Source organism: Phaethon aethereus (genome assembly GCF_964289735.1).
Source record: "Phaethon aethereus genome assembly, chromosome: 9".
NCBI lineage: Eukaryota > Metazoa > Chordata > Aves > Phaethontiformes > Phaethontidae > Phaethon > Phaethon aethereus.
In genome coordinates, this window is record NC_138585.1 from 27,775,228 (window position 1) to 27,795,465 (window position 20,238).

General features: G+C 41.8%; 1 protein-coding gene across 1 annotated transcript in view; it reads left to right on the top strand.

The window, feature by feature from the left end:
• PLCH1 (phospholipase C eta 1) overlaps nt 1-20,238 on the top strand; it is a gene marked incomplete at both ends in the record, with an annotated part of 69,138 nt that overhangs the window by 17,307 nt on the left and 31,593 nt on the right. Inside the window, 4 exons of the mRNA XM_082003731.1 lie at nt 8,727-8,873; nt 9,247-9,490; nt 10,969-11,098; nt 13,737-13,907. Of these exons, the coding sequence (XP_081859857.1) occupies nt 8,727-8,873; nt 9,247-9,490; nt 10,969-11,098; nt 13,737-13,907 (692 nt within the window). The remainder of the gene's footprint in view (nt 1-8,726; nt 8,874-9,246; nt 9,491-10,968; nt 11,099-13,736; nt 13,908-20,238) is intronic.

Here is a 20,238-nt window from a genome sequence, read left to right on the forward strand (position 1 = left end):
GCGTGGGATTCTGGAAGAGAAAGAGGTTGTGGCTTACTGTTTTCCCCTGTGACCTCTGCATCCGGAAGTGTAGCTCCTGGGGTGCCTTTCAGACTGTTCTGTGTCGGTTGCTGCGAGGCCTCAAAGGAGGTCCTGGCTTGGTACTGCTGAGGAGCACGCCCAGGTGACTCCACTGAACTCCTCCAAGTGAGTTATTGCTGTCTTTTCTGGTACCTGAGCAAAAGCTTGCCTAGCTAAGGGGAGACCCCAGGGTTTCCCTTGGAGACGTGACCACAGACCCACAGAACGATGTCTCGTACTCCTTGTGAATGGCCATGGCAGCGTGAGGATGCTGCCCAAGAAGCCAAATGCCTCTCTGCCCTTTGCTTGTCCTGAAATCTACTACTGAGGCTGTCAGGGCAGCACCTGCAGATATGTCCGCTCATCCTCCTTGTTGGCAGCTGTGGTGGAAACTGTCCTCCCCTGTTTCTTCCTCTGCTGCTGCTTCCACTTGCTCTGGAGTGCTCTAATTGCTGTGCCCTCCCTGCTGAGGGATCCTCATGCAGTAACGAGTGTTAGGATGTGCAAAGCTGTTAACTGCGTTTTGCTGAATAAATCTACGTTCCTTGTTCACTCTACTGATGGGGCAATGTGTTTTGGCAGTTGACCATGTCTGTGGTTAAAATGATTGTGCTTTTCAGTGTTGGTAAAGAACTAATTCCGTGGTCTTAATGGAAAACTTACACTCCTCAGGCATGCTGGGTTGCAGCGGCACCAGAGCTCTCAAAATGAGCAGCTTTGATGCAGTCTGTTTCTGAAGGAAGAGATCTCAGAGTTATTTATTGTATTTCAGGGACCGGTAGCAATAACGCTTCTCTGTAAGCTGTCCCACAGTCGATCTCTCGGCTCTGGGTTGGCAGGCAGTGCCTGTCGAAGGTGGTGCTTTATGGATGACACTTAGAGCTGGGGTCCCGAAGCCTCGTGACCGTGCGGGCGCTCGGGACACTTCAGCGGTGTGAGTGTCCGGCAGGACTGCGGAGCAGCTGCACCCGCTGAATGCTCGGTCCATCAGCCGCTTTCCAAAGCGCTGCTTGAATGAAACCTGGGCTCATTTCTTGTAGATAATAATTAGAAGTCTGCTGAGCTAGCAGAAGGAAGGTATCCTTGAACAGAGGTGGAAAACATGCATTATTCATTGTATCTGGGGGCTGCTCTCTCGGATTTCGGTTGCTATGCTGAAGTGTAGATCCCAAATAGGGGATCACAGGCCCTGTAAATAAGGCAGTGTCCTAGTAAGTTGTTTTCTGCATTGCACAGTACTCGGTAAAAGATAGTCTCGCTGTATGAACAAGATTTATGAATAAGGATGATTAAAACTCTTTTGGGATTATATTATAGTGCCATGTCTTTGTTTTGATGCTTCTGGTTCCGTTCTGATCTCTAAGTGCAAAAGGGCCTCAGTCTGAGAAAGGACTAATTATTGTCCAGGATCAGCTGTGGAGAAGGCATACACCAAAAGCTTTTCACTTGTAATATGAAAATAAGATGAGTTAAATGATCATCCAGAAGCATCAAGCCAGCAATCTCAATATGATAGGCTGAAACAGCAGTTACTGTGAAAAAGTATTACTCGTAAACATAACTTCTGGGAGTTGCTGCTCCCAAGTTCGTTGGGTGTTTGGTTGGTTGTTTTTTTTTTGTTTTGGTTTGGTTTTTTTTAAGGAAAAGAAAACACCAGCTGGTTCCCAGACCTATAGAGTATTAAAACTGTGCTGAAAGATCCCCCCCCGCCCCTTCTTGGTAGTATATGTTTTTGTTCTTAAGCTTCAGCCCTTTTTTTTCTTTGCAAGCATGAACTGGTTTTTTTCAGATTTAATGATTCGCACGGATTGTAGGCCATTCACAATTGTTTTGAGTAGTCACAGTTCGTGTTTTGCTGGTTACTCTCCTTGTTTTGATTCTCTACCTTTTTGAAGGCTGAAATGAAATACCTGTGCTGTTTTCAGCTGGGCCTTGCAAGGACTAGCACCAGCCTTCGGTGTCTGCTGGTGTGTGTGACTTCCTTGAGGATTTCTTGAGATTTGCCGAAGTGTGAGAGATTGTCCATCTCATGTCCGTGAACTTCACCGAGATTATGATTAAATCCACTGTAAGAAGCTTAATGTAAAATTCTGTGAGGGATTGGAAGAGTTGCGGCAGAACAAATTAAAATGTGGCATAAAATATGAGATGTAGCTATTAAAAATAGTTGATTCCCCCAGACCTGCCTCTGCGGTCTCTGCTCTCCTGGGCTTTTTGTCTGTTATGTAAGAAAACAGCAACCAACAATTTGATGACATTAGTGGTAAGCTGCGCGGTGCGCTGGATATTAGTGCTGTTCTGTGGGATTTAGATGAAACGTGCTCTCTGGAGGAAGGGGGTAGGGAGTAAATGGCTTTTACTGGCATTTTGTAAAGGCAAACTTAGAGCATACTCGTGATGAATAAATGTCTGCCAAGTGGGATGATGAGAGGAGTTCAGACAATTGAGAATGTTTGTTTTTTGTGATCGCATCTAGAGTATCTTCACCATTTGCGTCATGATAGTTTAGTTGCATGCTGTTCTCTAGTTCGGGGGGCGTGGGGTGTGCGCGCTTTTCTCTCTGCGCGTTTCTTCAATGCCTGCTTCTGGGAACGTGCATCTGCGTCAGCAGCAAATGGGCTCCAGGCTGGATCCAGATTCCATCACAATTCCAGTGATGGGAGCATGCTGTGATTCCGCTGTTGCCCACCAACCATCTACGTTTTGTGTAACAGCCTCAGTCAAGAATTCAGTTTCTGGAATGTTGGGGTTTTTAAATCTGAAAACTGGAGAGAATTGCCACGGTGGTGCTGGGGGTTTAAATAAAGTACGATAAACCATGTTTTCTGTAGTGAAAGAGCAGTTACCCTTAGGTGAGGTGTTCCGGTTCTTGGGATATTGCAGCCCAGTGAATCACAGGAGGTGTCTGCAGAAGTCCTGGCAATGCATGTGGGTGGCAACAGCCCGTGGTGGTGGCAGTGGGGGAGTCTTTTGGTTTTTTCCTCTTCGAAGAGAGAAGCGAACAATATACTTACAAAGTATACAGTAAAACCAAAAATACTGAACGTAGGCGAGAAGAGCTGATGTTGCAATTGAAAAAGTAACTTCTGCATTTTATGGGTTTCTCTTATCTTCTTAAGCTTAATGTTGGCTTAATGCGACTTGCTGCATATAATTTAGAAACACAGCTTATATCCTCTTTCATAATTATACTTCTTGTTGTTTGGTAATGCTCTTTATGCCTTATTTAATCTTTTTGGCTTTTCAGACGGCTGTAACATTAAGTCCCTAAAAGCAAGACATGAGACTAAACCTTTCTTTTCTTTCGGTTGCACTTTGAAATATTAATTTTTTTAACGTATAGTAACGTAACTTGGAAAAAGAAGAAAGAACTGGTTTTGCGAACAGCAGTAATTTTTTTTTTAAATTTTAATTTTTCTTTTTAGAAAAGACAATCTGTCTCACAACATGAGTGGTGAAATCTTTATACTTAGTTGTAGGACATTCTTCCTAAAGGTATTTAATACATTCACGTCCTACTGTATTTTTGTTGAGGGCCTACTGTATTAACTTCCTCAGGGTTCGCTGTGAACACCTGAACTGTTTGCAGGTAGCAGTTGCACACGCTGCCCTTTGCCACAACAGGTTTTACTGGCTGTCCCAAAATTGAATTAATAACTCATTATTTAGAGACCTATGTACGTTGTCTAATGGCTTTCTCATGCTGTCCCATGGAAGCTGAAGGAAATGCGGGTGAGATTCTGCTCAGGGTGAGCCGAGTGCCATGGGGCACAGGCTGCCGCGCGTAAACTTAAGACAAACATGGGGGTTATTTAGTTGACACTTGGCACGTGCGTGCGACTTACTGCACAGGAGCCACAGAGTAAAACCTATGGAGCCTTGAGCTTTGCTGTTGTTCAAACAGTTAACACCATCTGTTTGCAAGTAATGGTTCTTTGAAAGAATGGTGGAAAAAAGATTGTTTTCTTGAAGTGAAATCCCATTGAAACTGGCTAAAAAAGTGAAATAAACCCCTGTTCACCCAAAACTTATATTCCATCAAGATTTTGCTGTAGGCTTTTGGCAATAGAGAATTTTGCCCCTAATGGTTAGATAATGGTCTTTTTCTTAAATAACCAAAATCCAAAATAGAGCAGCAAAGAATCTCAAACTTGTTCCTGCCATTGCTTACTTTTAGGGTTACATGGCTGAAATGGGGGGTTGGGGAAGCTAATCGGGGCTGAGGGCACAGCAGGACCAAGTGTTCAGGATTTGGGGTAAGCTGGCATGCCTTGGTGCAGTGTTGGCCGTCGCGTGCGGGTGATGGGGTGGCTGGTGCATGGCGAGGATCCCAGCCCGTGTCCTTTGGTGGCCAGTGCTGCTCCTGCAGGGTGCCTGCCTGCCGGCTGCAGTTGCAGAGCGACCAGCATATTTATTTAACATGTTTTACGGGGAGTGGATGTTTGTTTCACTGCTGTGATGTGCCCTGTATATCAAAGTGCATTTCTGTTTTACTGAAAGTGCTGCCAGGTACAATGTTTTAATTCCCTATTTTCCTTCTAGTATCAACTAGAGGGTCCTGTGTGCCTTAAAGGCTTTGCGGCAAAGCACAACAGCAAGCAGATGATGTGCACATCATAACTATGACTGTTGAGAATTAAACCAAATTAATTGCAAACTATTGAAAAACAGAGTGCGTACAGGGAATGGCTGTTAAACCTGTGAATAGAGCTGTAACTTTGTGCAAGGGATTCTCGCAGGGCGCGGTGGTAAGCTCTTCCCGGGTTATTAAAGACCTGATTGCACATGGGGATAGATTAGAGCAGAGCTGGACGGAAGGTAGCGTTGGCTGATTTGGGGCAGATTAGAGCGCTTTTTGAACGTAAGGCAGCGTATGGTTAGTGGTCAGAGTTCCAGCTTAGTGTTCCCAGGCAGCAGCTCGATTTATTCAGCAGCGAGGAGCAGTGTTGTCAGGTAGAATAAATAGCATCTGCCTAGTGTGCAAGACTTCAAGTAACACCTGGACTTACCGGGGACTCGGATGGCTTCCCTCCTGGCTTCAGAGGTCTACCATGTGCTGGGGAGTGTCGCCACTTCAGAAAAAGTCCAGCTGGCGCAGGCAGGTTTGTATCTGCTTTACCATTCGATAAAGAAGCATCTCCTTCTGAAAAGGAGACGTGTGTGCTGCTAAGAATGATAATCATTGCTTGAGCTAAAAATTTGAAAATGCTCTTTGAATTCAGGGCTGTTTTGCTTTAAATGGTTATTTTGGGAGGAAAAAATAGACTGGTATTTCAATATTATTAAAACCCACTAAACTACAGGATGTCTGTTAGGATGATTTTAGATTGTCAAGAATAAGTTTGCGTAACTCTGGAAACAAGTTACTGTAGTTTTCAGAATTTTTTTTTAAAGCTTTTTTTATTTAAAGCTTTAAATATACAATGCATAAGCATAATATTTTATTTGAATTTCCAGCTAATTAACTGTTCTTTGTTCATGTAACACATGAACTACATTATGTTCTAGTTTAACTTAATTTTCAAACTTTGGGGGGAAAAAAACGCACAGCTAGTCCTTGTGTTAGAAACATACCATACAATGCAAATCATGTCTTGCTTTCTCAAATTTTAATATATGTCTGCATCGAAAAGATGCTCCATTTACTCAGTATTCGTGGTTTATCTAGAGGATTAAATGTTTTTCTGGAACCAGTTTTCCTGTTCCTTGGTGAAAGCATTCCTGAATTGCTTTTCTGGAGCTTTATTCTGAACTGTCTCTGCTCAATAACTTCAGCTTATTCAGATGCTAATGTGCGGTGTCCCTCTCTTGTGAATGTCTGGCTAGAGACTGAAATTAGCATACTAGGGATAGATTTGAAAAAGCCTTTTTTTCTTTGTGTGCTTATATTTTATAAATAGCTTAAAGGGGAGGATGGTGTATTTTGTAAATGGTTTGCAGAGTTGAAATCCAATTGGCCTATGAGCGGTGTGGCATTTCTATTACCGTAGTCTGTTCTTTAAAGTGGATTCTTTCTGTTATTAACACCTACGCAGCAGGGATGATGCAACGAACTCTCTTACACATTTACTATTCTTCTTTTAAAAGTTTACGTTCTGATAGTGTTTTCTTGGAAGTGGACAAGTGCAAGCAGAAAAGGTGATGCTTGCTTGGGCACTAGACTTATTGCAGACGGCATTTGAGAAGTGGAGAATGTTGAGATATTTAGCAGGAACTGGGTTTCTTCCACTCTTCTCTCTTTGTGAAAGAAGCGTTTTAAAATCTGTTGCATATAGCTTTGATTCTGAAGTCTATCTGAAAACAGGTATGTGAAATGCATCTATAACATTTACAAATGTGATGTAGAAATGTTGAGGCAATTGAAATGGTGAAGAAGAAACTGGATTGCCTTTTATGATCCCCTCCCTCCTGGTCTTGTTGGCTGTAATTATCTGTGTGTGGCCCGTTTCCTGCTTTTCTTACATTAAAGAAATGTAGTCCTTTTTCTTCTGCCTTTTGCCAGCTGTCCTCAGTAACATCTTAGTGAAACCAGGTTCTTTTCTATAACTGAGCTGATGATAATAAAGACTTATGTGAGAATTAGTTTTTTTTTTTCTAAGACTGTTATTAATAACTGATAGGCGCAGGTGCAAAGAAGCAGATATTCTGTGTTGAGTAGCTTGTTGCTAAACCTCTTCCTGAGGTAAAACCCTGTTGCAATCACTCAGTCTAATAGTGAAATAAAAACGAGCCTGCAGTTTGCACGCCAGGCTAACGTAGCAGTTCAAATTCGCGTGTGCACACACGCTGGTTCAGCCTCTTCTTATGGAGAGCCTTATTTCTGTGCTGGAGGACAATTCTTGGTTGTTAGGTATGAGTTCAAGGCAAACTCCATCTAAGCTCGCTCCAAACTGAAAGGCTCAGTATGCCAAGAGAAGGCATGTGTGTATGTACGTATGTAGTAAGTTTTAGAGACTTATTTTTGCTTCAGTTAATCTTTCTCCTTTAAGGTTCTGAGTTTTCCATCCCTGGTGGTGTAAAGGCTTGTCTTCCTGGTGCTTTGTGTATCCTCAGATAGATACAAGTTAAAACTGCCATAGTCATCACGTGGATACCGTCTAACATCTATTTCTGGCTTGATTTATGTAGCTTTTCTGGCTCATCTTAAAGCACTTCCAAGCCCACCTATTCATTTGGTATGTGTGATGATTCAGGGAAGGCCATATATTTATGGACTTGATAAATTTATCGCACTCACGCACACCTGTGATGCTCTCAGAAGAGTTTGGTTCTGTTCAGCTCAACCGCAGTCCTCGCATTCCTCCAAGACGGACAACTCGGCAAAAGCACTGCTCCTGATGCAGTTGCCTGGTGTGGAGTTCAGCTTGCCAAGGGAAAGGCCTTTGTGCGAGGGAGCCAGGGGAGGCTGCTCCGGCGACGCCGCCTGTTCATCCCGTGACTGACTAACGTTTAAGATGCTGCCCTGGCTGCGTCTGACCCAGAGGTGCATCGGAAGGGGCAGCAGGCTTGTTCTCCTTCACTGATGGCGTTGGGATTGCGTGGCTCTCTGCTGGAAGACGTGCTGTGGCCACGCTTCTGCCATGGAGACCAAGTGAGCAGGGCCACCACGACGCGCTTGGTGTACGGGAGCGCTGTGGGGTTTCAGCTGGCGCCGCGTCCACTGCTGCCTGTGCCACTTGCTGTGGGAGATAAGGAGCTGTCGGGAGCTGAGAAAAGAAGTCCTAGCTCTGGCAGAGAGGAGTGGGAGGGTGTGTTAGTCTTTGTTGTGGTATCAAGAAGAGTACTGAAGAGAGAAGTGGTGAAGAGGAGAAGGGTGATAAGAAGAAATAAAGACAGACCCAGATAGTATTTGGGAGCCAGCCAGAGTGTAAACAAATCATCTGGGAGGTGAATTTGGAGTGATATCAAGTGAGGAGAGGCTGTGAATAGATAAAAACAGGAGAAGGTAATTTAAGAGCATGGATATACAGACATCAAGAGGAAATGTTATCTTGATCGTAATGTTTGGAAAACTGCAGGGGGGGAAGATGGGAGACGAAATGGAAGAGATGGGTGTATTTTACTCAAAACATAGAGAAACAAAGCCTTATCATCGCAAATGGGATGGGTGGATAAAAGGAAGTCATTGCAGTATGTGGTTGCAATTTGGTAGCACGATGGAGAGGGTGTAAATGTGTGCGGTAGGGAGGAGGGACTGTGTATTTATAATTCTGTTAGCAGTTCTAACAGTGTCAAAAGCACAAGATATAAGAGAAAGGATTACCGAGCTCAAAGGAATGCGGAGTTTGAATGATAATCTCACCATTCAAAATTTGCAGATTGCTAGATTTTAAAATTACAGTACTGTGTATAATAATATAAGAATATTTAAATGAGATAAACATGGAGCAACTATAAAATATTTTCCTTCAACATATGGTAAAGTTTTCTTTGCTTCCTTTATTGTGAAGTTGTTTTGACAGCTTTTTTTTTTTTTTTTTTCCTATGTGGAGAATTTAGTCGTGAAGAAGAAGATATACTATGTCTCACACAGCAATGACTATTCTGTAATTAAAGGTGCAAGTCAAAAATTTAATATGCTTGGCAGACATTGGAAAGCCAGTAAGTCATTCTATTAGTGGAATTAGATGGCCATTTAGTTGAATTTATTCTGTTCTGCTTGACAGTTGAAAGATGCATGAGTGTTATGCAGTCTGGGACTCAGATGGTTAAGCTGAAGAGTGGAACCAAAGGACTAGTTCGTCTCTTCTATCTGGATGAGCACAGGACCTGCATCCGATGGAGGCCATCCAGAAAAAGCGAAAAGGCAAAAAGTAAACTTTTAATATTTCTTTTAATTTCTGGGGCAGTTCAGTTATTAGAATGTGAATTAGAGGGATCAATTAAATGAATGCTCGTTGATGCTTATTGTGAGTGTAATACATGAAGGTTTTAAAGAGTGTGGGTAGAGTTTAACCACCTACTAAAAGTTCAGGATTATGAAAGGAAGGGGAGTGCTGTACTGTACACGTAGCACGGCCAAAGCAAGGATAAACCTGGAAATCAAAAATCACTTTTGGATGTGAAGATGTAATATTAAAAAATGTTTAATGACTCTTAACCCAAATAATTCAGAATTGCTAAAAACAGAAAGAGGTTGGGTGGATATCCAAGCATGTCAATTTTTGTTTTTCCTTTTCCTCACAGTTGTCATCGATTCCATTTACAAAGTCACCGAAGGCCGGCAGTCTGAAATCTTCCACCGCCATGCAGAGGGGAACTTTGACCCAAGCTGTTGCTTTACCATTTACCATGGCAACCACATGGAGTCACTGGATCTGATTACATCTAACCCAGAGGAAGCTCGTACCTGGATCACAGGACTGAAGTATTTGATGGCTGGAATAAGTGATGAGGACTCACTTGCTAAGCGACAGAGAACACACGATCAGTATCCTTTTATAAGCCTGAGCTCCAGCTTCTGGTTCAGTATTTCTGGCTTGTTTTTTTAGTGACTTCAGCATAGGGTGTCCTTTCATGTCCTGTTAAGTGACCAAAAACCCTGCCATTGATTGGAATGGAAACGTAATGGGTTTGACATGGACACTTCTCTGTGCAATAAAACTTCGGCTGTGCCTTAGGGACTGGATTAAACTGCACTGAAGTCAGGGGATAGTCTTGCATTTTGTTAGTGAAATTCCTATTGAAGGGTCAAAACAGTCATTTCCAGTTATCTCAATAATACTAACCCCAATGTGATTTCAGGATTTCTGTCATTTTCTGTTTGCCTAACTGTGCTTTTATTCTTATGCTGCAAATTGCAAGATCCATTAGAAGACACTGTTTTCAAGATACTACTGACTGAAAACTTGAATTTGTTAGCCTCTGCACATAATGGTTTTGTGATCTTTCAGTAACTCTCTAATAACTCCTGGCCATCTTCACTCTCTTGGTTGGTGTATGTCAGGCATCTGTGTACTTCTCAGCCTCTATTGATTATCAGGAGCACAAATCTTTAAAGCTCTTTAAATGTTTGTTGTAGCCTAGTAATCAAAATGAACTTCTTGTTAAAGACCATGTCTATTGAATATTTTCTTCATATGCTTTCAATAAGCACTATCCGCTTTCTCTGTGCAACTTAACGATTCTGTGGAGTTGCTGCTGCCCTGTGGAGGGTGTGGCACAAGGCGAGGGCAGAGATATCGGAGAGAAGGTGATAGACAAAGAAATTGTCTAGAGGTGGAAGAGTTACCAATATATGTATGAAAGAATTGTGTGACAGTCTTGGAGGAGAGAGCACGGAAAAACAAGAGTGGGCAACTTCTAATGAGGTTCTTATGGAAACCACAGGCTGATAATAATGTACTTGGGCTGACTTCACAAAGTCTTCATTATTCCATCCTCTTGCGCTAGATTAACATCATCCCTGATACAGGTGGCTATTGAGCTTGATTCCTTTGAGTCGAGTCACAATACCAGTAGCCCTCAGATATAACAGTCTTAGTTGCGCCAGGTAGGAGGTACAGTAGCAAATTGTACCAGAAGGCGTACAGTACTAAAAATGCTTTGGTTTGGCATCAGTGTGGGGAGAAGCATGTAGATAGCACCAAATCTTCGCCAGCAATGACTTGATTTCACAGTGCACCCTAATAACTCTAATGCAGGCTGTGGGAAGTCTTAACTCAAATGTTTTGCCCGAAGTATGGTCTTGGAAAAGGTGTGTTTGTGAAGGCTGGATTGAATAATGCTTAGTTCTTCTCTCTGAAAGATGTTAAGGTCCTCTGCCAAAGAGGATTTTCCCCCTGCCCAGAAGGGATGGGGCAGGGTCTTGTTCTCCTGAGTCAGAGTCTTGTCTCTTACCTGCCCAACTGCTCTGCCTCCCTCCATGAGGAAATCACCTTCTTGTACCTTTCCTTGACACATTTGCAGCTGGGTCAAACAGACCTTTGAGGAGGCTGACAAGAATGGAGATGGCCTACTGAATATTGAAGAGATCCACCAGCTGATGCATAAACTAAATGTTAACCTGCCCCGCAGGAAGGTCCGGCAGATGTTTCAGGTTGGTGGCCTGTAACACACAGCGTTGCCGTGGTAAGGTAGTCCTAGTTACAGTCTATTTCTGGACAGATCCAGAATAGGATCTGCAAGTTGGGACCCAAAACTCTGTCTTTTACAGTATCTCACAGACTTTTTCCAAGTCTTACTTTTTTGTAGACAAAGATGCATCAGAACATTGTTTTAATGACATGAACCACATAGAAGACAATTTATTAATATTACTTTTTCAGATGCATTATTGTTTTCATCTCTGTGAACTGAATTGTTCTATGCTGGCATTGTTGGACAATGAAGTTACTCTGTTTCTACTGAAATCTTTTTCCATTTCTTTTATGTAAAATTATTTAACAGAAACTAGCTTTATGAAAATAATTAGGTTTTTTTAACAACTTCCTTTTACTTAGCCAGAATGAATTTTTTACTTCTGTTGTCTGAAAACAGTTACCATTTTCCACCAGCCCTAGTGTTTACTGTAGGAAAAGAAAGATAAGCCAAGGACATAATGGAGAGCAAAATAAAATTTTCTTAAATCTTCAAAAACAGTACCAGCCAAAAGCTCATTTGCTATGAAACAAGTGAAAGTTGAAGAATCTTCTGTAGTCGAAAGTGCTTTGTCTGTCTGCCATAAAATCTGCATTAGAAGTGTATCTGTGGTGTATGAGTTACTCCCTAAAGACTTGAGAAGTGTGGAAACTGGTGGGGTTGTGTTGCGGATATGAATTTGAGTTGTACTTTTTCCCACAAATTAGAAATGTCATTGAAGATATGTAGCAGATATAAAATGATTCAAAATCCCATTTGACACCAAGATAGCTGGGAATTATTTTCTTTTCAGCTTACTTGCTGTGATCTGAGTTTATAGCTCAGATGACAGCAGCACACTAACAAGGTGTAATTGAATGCAGCTCCCTGAGATCCTCAGGTTTTGCTGATATTGTTGACTGCAGGAGAGGCAGAGAGTTGTGAAGCCATGTGTACTGAGAGGAAAAAAGGTGTAGTTCACTTGGCACTTTTACCAGTGTTTAGTAATGAAGTAGGGCACTCTAGCAACCATCAGCCTGTGTATAATCAGAGGCAACTTTTGGTTAAAAATAAGCTGCTTTATTTTTATTTTGCTGCAGTTGCTGCCAGCCTGTACCTGAGTTAATATGCTAGACCTCACAGGCATGGTTAAAGTTATTAAGGTCGAATATAAAAGGAACATTGAAGGTTTGTTTACTGTTAGTCATTCAGGACTCAATCCTAAACGCCTTACCCCACAAGCAGTGCTTTGGGCCAGCAGTCCTATAGACTTCCAGGAATTAGTGCAGGATAAAGGGAACGGCAAAGTAACTCTGGGACAAATCCTCAGCCCTACATCTACCTACTCTGTGCTGTTCTTGCACTTGACCGTCTCAGGTGGTACTGTTTGTGTGACTTGGTGTTACAGTTTCAGACATGGCACAAACAGCTCTCGGCCTGGAGGAGGACCCATGGCTCCATGGGGGTGGCCAGGCTTATGAAGTAGTCCAGGTCCTGCATCTGGGAGTAGAGCATGGGGCTGCTACTTTAGTTGTGTGTGTGTACTATGAGTCACTGGTGTAAAGATGGGCTTCTGTTCAAAGACATGCTTCAAAGTTAAGTGGGGTGTTTTATGTGAAGGGAAAGTAAAACTGGATCCTTGGAAAGCAAAGCAAGACAGAGATGTGTTCATTGCATCTGCTGTTAGACTAGCTCCTCTTCTATAGAAGAAGTGAAGTTGGACACCAACTGGAAGAGCTTTCTTGAGAAGGAAGAAGTGACAGCAGGATGGGGATACCTTCCATCTGGAGAAGAACTTGTTTTGGTGTACCCGTGTAGAGACATGAAAGAAAGACATTATTTGTGGAAACACCACCACATTTCTAAACATTTATTTCACTTTGTTTCCATTATCTGCTTACATCCTCAAACTTAGCAAGAATTGCATCTTCCCTGAAGTTCATTTTTAGCGGAGACCTACATAATGTTTGACAGCAGTTCTCCAGAATATATTCTTTCTTTTGAAAATCCAAAGCAATCCTCTTAGGCAGGTGTTCACAGTAAAAAGCTTGTATTAACATGCGTTGAGTACTGTTTTCTTCTCTTCCTACCTCTGAGGATAAACAAAAACTGCTATCAAGACTGGGGCTGTTTGGCATATATTTTGATGTGGAGTTGTCTCCCCTACAGAGTGCTGAGTGGGGGCTGAGAGTGTTGCAATTTGAATTAACCTAAATTTAAGACTGTGATATTGTCCTGAATGTTGTTGGAGGAAGCCACAGGGTGAAATTATTATGTAACTTGCTATGTTTTAATCCAGGATAACTGCAGGGCATACAGGAGAGTAACAGAGAATAAAGCTCAGGGTGAGCCTCTTTACCTGGGAAACAAATTCCAAACTAAAGATGAATCGAGACTTTCATAGGGAGCCTGTGGCTTTAGCATAGTAACTGTTTTCACTGAAAAAATCCAATAGATGGTGTTATAATTTTGCAGTTATTTTAGCCTATTACAATTCGAGTCTGAACAGAATCTTGCAGACCAGAATTTATTACATTTATGTACATAAATCTTGTCTGCTTTGCTCCCTGAATTCACTTGTGTTTAGCATGCTTACCTGAGTGTCTTTTACCTCTTAGGAAGCAGACACAGATGAGAACCAAGGAACCCTAAATTTTGAAGAATTTTCAGTGTTTTATAAGATGATGTCCTTACGTCGAGATCTCTACTTATTGCTTTTAAGCTACAGTGACAAGAAGGATCACCTCACTGTTGAAGAACTTGCTCAGTTTCTAAAGGTGGAACAAAAGGTATGGTAATACTATGCATCCATATATATGCACATATAAATACATTCAAGTATAGGGAAAGAATTTTATGGAAAAGTTTAGCTTGAGGCAGTGGGTAAAGCACAGATGTTGTAACAAAAAAGAAATCTAAAGGCTTTGGTTTTTTTTTTTTTAATACTTCTAGAAAGAGTTTGAACATTTTTGGACTCTGGTAGAGGAAAGGCAGGTGTAGGGCAATATGGTTAATGTTTGTTTGCTTATAATGGCATTCAGGTAACATTCACACTTCTTAGTTACAGCTGATTATCGTGTGTTTTAGCATGGCTGCTTTCTCTTGCATAGCTTGCCTGGATTGTTTATTGGTGTTGTGAGGGGACACTTACATTTCTAGGAGATGCCTTTCATCAGTAAAGGTCTTGGCAGATGTACTCTAAGATAGGATGATATGTGATATATTTTAAAGCTAGAAACACATGACAAAAATAAAAAGAGCAAACTATTTCTGATTGTCCACAAATGTAGACATTAAGCCTGTGTATGGCTGAATGCGGTAACATGTTAAGATGAATTTTTGTGTTTGCATATCATTTCCTGTAAGCAAAGGTGACTCCTACAATACTGTTACATATCCCAGGAGTTCCCAAGTATCAGTAGTAGTAGTAGTAGTAGTAGTAATTTTAAGGACTGCTGCTTTTATTAAGACAGCAGTTTAAATATTGACAAAGAACCACCTCTCAAATGTGGCCTAAATGCTTATTAAATTTTAAGGGAAGATTACACTTTTGTGATAGAATACAAAGATGGATATTGCACCAACCTGGCCGAGGGTGAGATGTCCAGGACTCTATCCTTTTTTTTTTTCCTTTTTTCCCTTCTGCCTTCTTTCCCAAATATTCTTCAGGAAAGTCTGTTTTCTAGGCATTCCTCACAGATGTGTGGTACTTGCACAAAGAAAATTTTGCATCTGATCTGAAGCTCCTCAGAGAGAAGCAACTGAGAGAGGTGAGGTTCAGGGAACCACAGGAACAGACAGTCTGATAAGGAATTTAAAAAAAAAAAAAAAAAAAAGGAAAGAAGAAAAAGAAAGAAAAGAAGCATAATTAACTCAAGAAGCAAAGTTGGGTCAAGATGAGAGATTTTCCCCCAGTGTGCTTATGAAAAAACTTCCTTGAACAAAAAAAACTCTAGCTGTTCCTATAAATGTTGCTTCAGTGGAGATTTCCATGACCATCTTGAAAGAGACCGAATTACTACAAAAATTGTCTGTGGAACCCATGGAGAGAACTTGTACACTGGACAGCGAGGAGCACAGAAAGAACCTTGTGATCTCTAGGACTCTTGTTTGCTTCTGCCAATTGGTCCTGGGTTGTTTGCTCACCCCGTGCATCCTTGCAGAGTATTGTTTCAAATCAACCTCACAAAAATAAATACTAACATCCCAACCTACTTGAGCTTCCTGTATACAGATGCTGTGTTTTGCCTGCAATCATTGGGTAATCTCCTGTGCCATTCTGGGACCCTGCCTGCGATGACTGCTTTTTCTGAGTTATCCCTAGCATAAAATACCAACAGCCTGCGCTGTTTTGTTGCTGAATTTCCCCCTGTTGGCCATTGTGGCAATTTCCTGGCATGTACGACTCCCTGGTTCTTCCTTCTCTCCTTCCCCCTTGAAACATGGAGCACTATCATGGCACTGATCTCACTGTGATAGCCTCAACACACAGATTCTTGCAAGCAATCTGGTTCTGGCAATTCTGCTAATTACAACTTTAAAGCACAAAATGTTTTCATCTTTTTCCCTTTATGCTAATGCCCCAAGTCTTCTGAGCCCACTGCTTTTTCCTTTGTTTCCTTTTTAATCACTGCCTTCTACTTGGGTGCCCTTCAGTGGAGCACCCTTGACAGCAGCAGCAGCAAGGTTGACACTTACGAGAAAGCAAAGAAATGCTCCGGGGAGGACATGTTCATGGAGATGCTGAAGTGCCCAGGAACAGCTGAAGAGCAGTGGTATGAGAGGGCACTCGGGGACCTGGAGCAGAAGAAAAACATGTGAACTAGGTAGAAGAGCTGTCTTTGTGGGTGCACAAGGACATTATGAAACTACTGATGCAGCAGAAAAAACGAGTTGACTGTCAAGTCTGGCATACTGCATCCTCTTCTCTGTCGACACACTACTCAAAATGCTGAATGCGAACAGGGCTATCGGCAATAAATGCTCTGTTCAACATTATTCCAAAAACAAATAATAAGAAGAGTAAAAGCGTGATCCTCAAGATGAACCTCTTGGCAGCATAGTTTAGAAGCACCTTCCACTTTCTTTGTTTCTTCCCTCTGGTCTTCCCACTTCCCAGTATTAATAGTGTTAGAGCAGATTTACACTTCAATGTTTTCACAACACAGAAGTGATAACAATGTCCTTGGGTCAGGCAAGACTGCCTTCAAAAGCTGATAATGGTTCAAATCATAATGCAGCTCTCAAGTGCCTTCAACCAAACAGCATTTTGGTTTTGCTCTTGTCTGGCTACTTGGAAGTCTGTGGACAGTCTGTCCAGCTCCATCTCATACTCTTTTGGCAAGACTTAAATATTCTGCAGCCTGAGGATAGAACAAAAGGGGGTTGGGTTTTTGTTAACTTGCTAAGCTGGCTTATTTTTTTAGGAGAGGTCCCTGTTGCCTTCACCCTAGAGCTTGTGAAACAGATTATTTCCACTTAGGTGAAGTTAAACTCAGTTCATTGCTGTTGAAACTGCAATTATATGGCTTCAAATGTCAGAAGAGCAGAAAGTAGGCTGGAATGACTTCTGGTCCTGCAGTCCTCTTAGCACAAATGGCTGTGAGAGAGGAACATCCCTGGATGTCCAGTCACGTCTCCATGCCTGAGGGTTGTCCTTTTGGGAGTGCCCTCTCCTAATAAACCAGTATCAGTGTCTGAGTTGGTCCTCCCCAGAAACTCAACTCTTGCTAAATGGCAGACTGCTTGCACAGCTGGATCTCCAGGCTCTCTTGACTGACCGAGTTTCTCCTACTTGTCTTTGAGTAGTGGGGCTTGGGTGAAAATAAGTTCTATGAACATCATCTTCCCTGTTAAGGAGCAGCTTTGTGGTTGCTGGCCGTTCCAGACCTGTGTTGTCGAGTGAATAGCCTTGTTCCTCCCCAGTCTTGGGAGCCCCATAGTGAAGCTGCATTCAGGGGTCACCAGCCTGCGGCTGTTGTCTGATTGCTGTCTGTCCTTCCCTCCTCCTTTCTGCTGTATTCGTATCACATCAAGTGCTTTTATTTCAGTTACAGCAGAGACCTTTTTGACTCTTGTGCTGATGGTTTTATGCAGTTACAAGGCTGCTTCGGTATTACAAACCTGAAATGTTTAGTTTTGGCTTTCTGTGCGTGAGGTTTCCCACGTGCCTGCTTGCCACCTGCTGCCTTAGCATGGATCAGTTACTTTGCAATACAGTTTTCATCTGTCCTGAGAAAAAGGACAGCCTGCTGAGATCTTGCCTCCAGCAGTGTTCTCTGCATGCTCCAGGAAAGTGCTGCATATTGTATGATTCCCGAGTGACAGGAACCAGAGGGAAACATTGAAACCGTGCCATTGTACTGGTACCGAACCAGTATCTTCTAAAAGAACTGCTGCCATATGCAGCCCAAATGAAACTGGTGGCAAAAATTAATGCCCCTGCTCACTTTAATTGAATGGAAGAGGAAGTAATTTTGTAACAATTACACCCTCAAAACATGCACATGTAATTATGTAAAGCTTTTCCTTAATTATTCAATGTGGGCTAGTGCATCTTGAGTTAAGCCTGCTTGAGAGGGTAGGTTTACTCTTATTGCTTGTCTACACTAATTGTACCGTATCAGAGGAACAACTAGGGATGTGGTGAATAGTGAGAATGTGACCAAAAAGTGGTAAGAAGTGGGGATTAAGTACACTTTTAGAAAGTGAATGTTTTGAAACTACTATACCTGCTCTCTTGTGAGAGGTTTTAAAGATATGATGAGACAGTATATGCCAGGCAATGTCGGTATACGTTAGGCTATGATTTGGAACGGTGTACGTGGTATCAGGAGCCAGTATCCCAAAAGGAATAGGAAATTATAAGAATATCAGTGTTTGGTACGTGGACTTTGAAAAGAGGAGAGACTGTGGAGCCTGTTAATAACAGACAAGAAAGACAATACCACATCATCATGCTTGATCAATCTTTGCTACTTTCCACAAAAACCCTTATTGCAGCAACACAAACTCTCAGCTGGAAAGCAAGCAGACGCCTTCCTCCCTTTCTCATGCTTACAGAAAAGGATAATCAGTATAACTGATGGATGTGGTGACTTGGTATGTCATGACATCTTACATTGACAGCTTGCACTGAAATTGGAAGAATGAGAATGTCTTTGCTTTGATTATTTATATTTTGATTTTTCTTATAGAATGATTAACTGTGAACAACTATAGCCTAAACTGTTAGAGCACTGTTGACACGCTGGTGGGTTGGCTTCATGTCTAGGAACACCTGTTATTAGCATTGCACTTCTTTTCCAACTTTCCTTCCTTTTTTTCCTTTTCTTCTCCTAACTTCTCTTCTACTTTCCATTCCTTTCTCTTATTTCCTTTCCCATGAGAACGGGAAATGCTAACGATTCCCATTGCTAGCTTGTGGGCCTTTGACAGAAGAGGGCTCTCCCCTAACCTGGCATTGCAGTGCTCTGCAGCTTCAGATGACACTAGATTTTTGGCAGTAGGTTTGTCTGACCTGCTTCCAGTGAGATTGGTGAAATCAAAAGTGATTTCCCTCTTTTTTCTTATACTTCTAGACTAAAGATTAGGGATAATGTTGCTTTTTTGTAGTTTTGTAGGATCTTATTTTAGCAAAATCAATTGATAGATCATTTACTTAAAAAACAAGGTCTTATTGGTTTTTCAAAGGCTGATACTCTTTTAAAGAACTGGTCTTTTATCTGCATAAAAACTACAGCTTTTAACTAGGAATATAAAAAATAGCCGTGTATCCAAGGCATTTGGAAGCTTATGACCATATTCAATAATACATGTATCTAAATATTCAGTCATCTATAATGATCATTACTATTTTTAGATACTATTTTTGGGGGAATACTTTAAAACTTAATGAAAACAAATTCAGATGAGTAGCCTAAGTCATCATCTCTGAAGCTACAGTTAAAAAGCAGAAATCAGTGGACTTTTCCCTAGCAGATGCAGCTTTGGACTAGATTAGACATTTTCGTTCCTCGAGCACACAAGTACCCTGCCACTCAGCCGTTTAAGGAGCCATGTGGGATAATGAAAAAGTTAATTCTAGCCAGCTTGTGCTGAAGAAGGGCCTGCTATGAATAGTGTTTGCAATCAAACAGCAACATCTACTTGAGCCAGGATAATCAGTTATTTTCTCTACTGAATTTTTCTCATTCCTATTATCCTGTGTAATTCCTGCAAGTGTCTCGTATAGTTGGCTTAGCTAGGGGATATAAAGAAAATGTTTGGAGAAGGAAACGGGCTGAGCCATGCTTTCCCCATGCAAAAGGAAAAACAGAGGGAAGGGTGAAGGGGAGAAAGGCTGGAAAATATCTCCAAGTTTTTCAGCTTGAGTCACCATATGAGTCGAACTGCTCAGTTGCTTGCTTGCCTATACTTCTAATATTGACATGTCTATTTTTTCCCCATCTCTGGTAATTTTTCATACCTAGGCTGTAGCAGTTTAGGTGTTATGAGATATGGGCAGTCTTGGTACCCACATTTCTTAGGAGGAACTCGGCACTTGGCAGGATCAGGCACTTGGAGAAGACCAGATAAAGAGAGTTAACCTACTTTTGAAAGATTTCCATGTAGCCAAATGACAGTGCTGGGAATGCTGAGCTCAGGAAATAATGGAAAGCACAAATTCATCAAAGGCTACAGACAGAGCAGAGTAAATGAAGTTGGTTTTGTCACCTGAAAGAGAAATTCATTAGTATGAGAACAGTTCACAGAGGGACCATTTTTGGATTTAAACAATAAATATTGTGTAATCTGCAGGATGACTAACCTCACTCCTGCCTTTGCCCGAAATGGTCATGTTAACAGAGATGATACACTATTTACGAGAAGGGACTGTGTGTTCCTTTGCTTCCAGGCTGCCCCGCGTGCCAGGGCGTTTGAGCTGACTTTGGCAAAGGATGCCGAGTACAAACAATAAACAGGATAATGGTACAAATAAGCTGCCAAAGGTTTTAGTGTCATCACTGTCATCCTGTGATGTTATTAGTGGAGGAAATGAAATATACCCAGTCTTAGTTCTCACTTCCATTCCCTACAACTTAAGGGGACGGGGTGAGAAAAGATGAGATGAGTGACAGA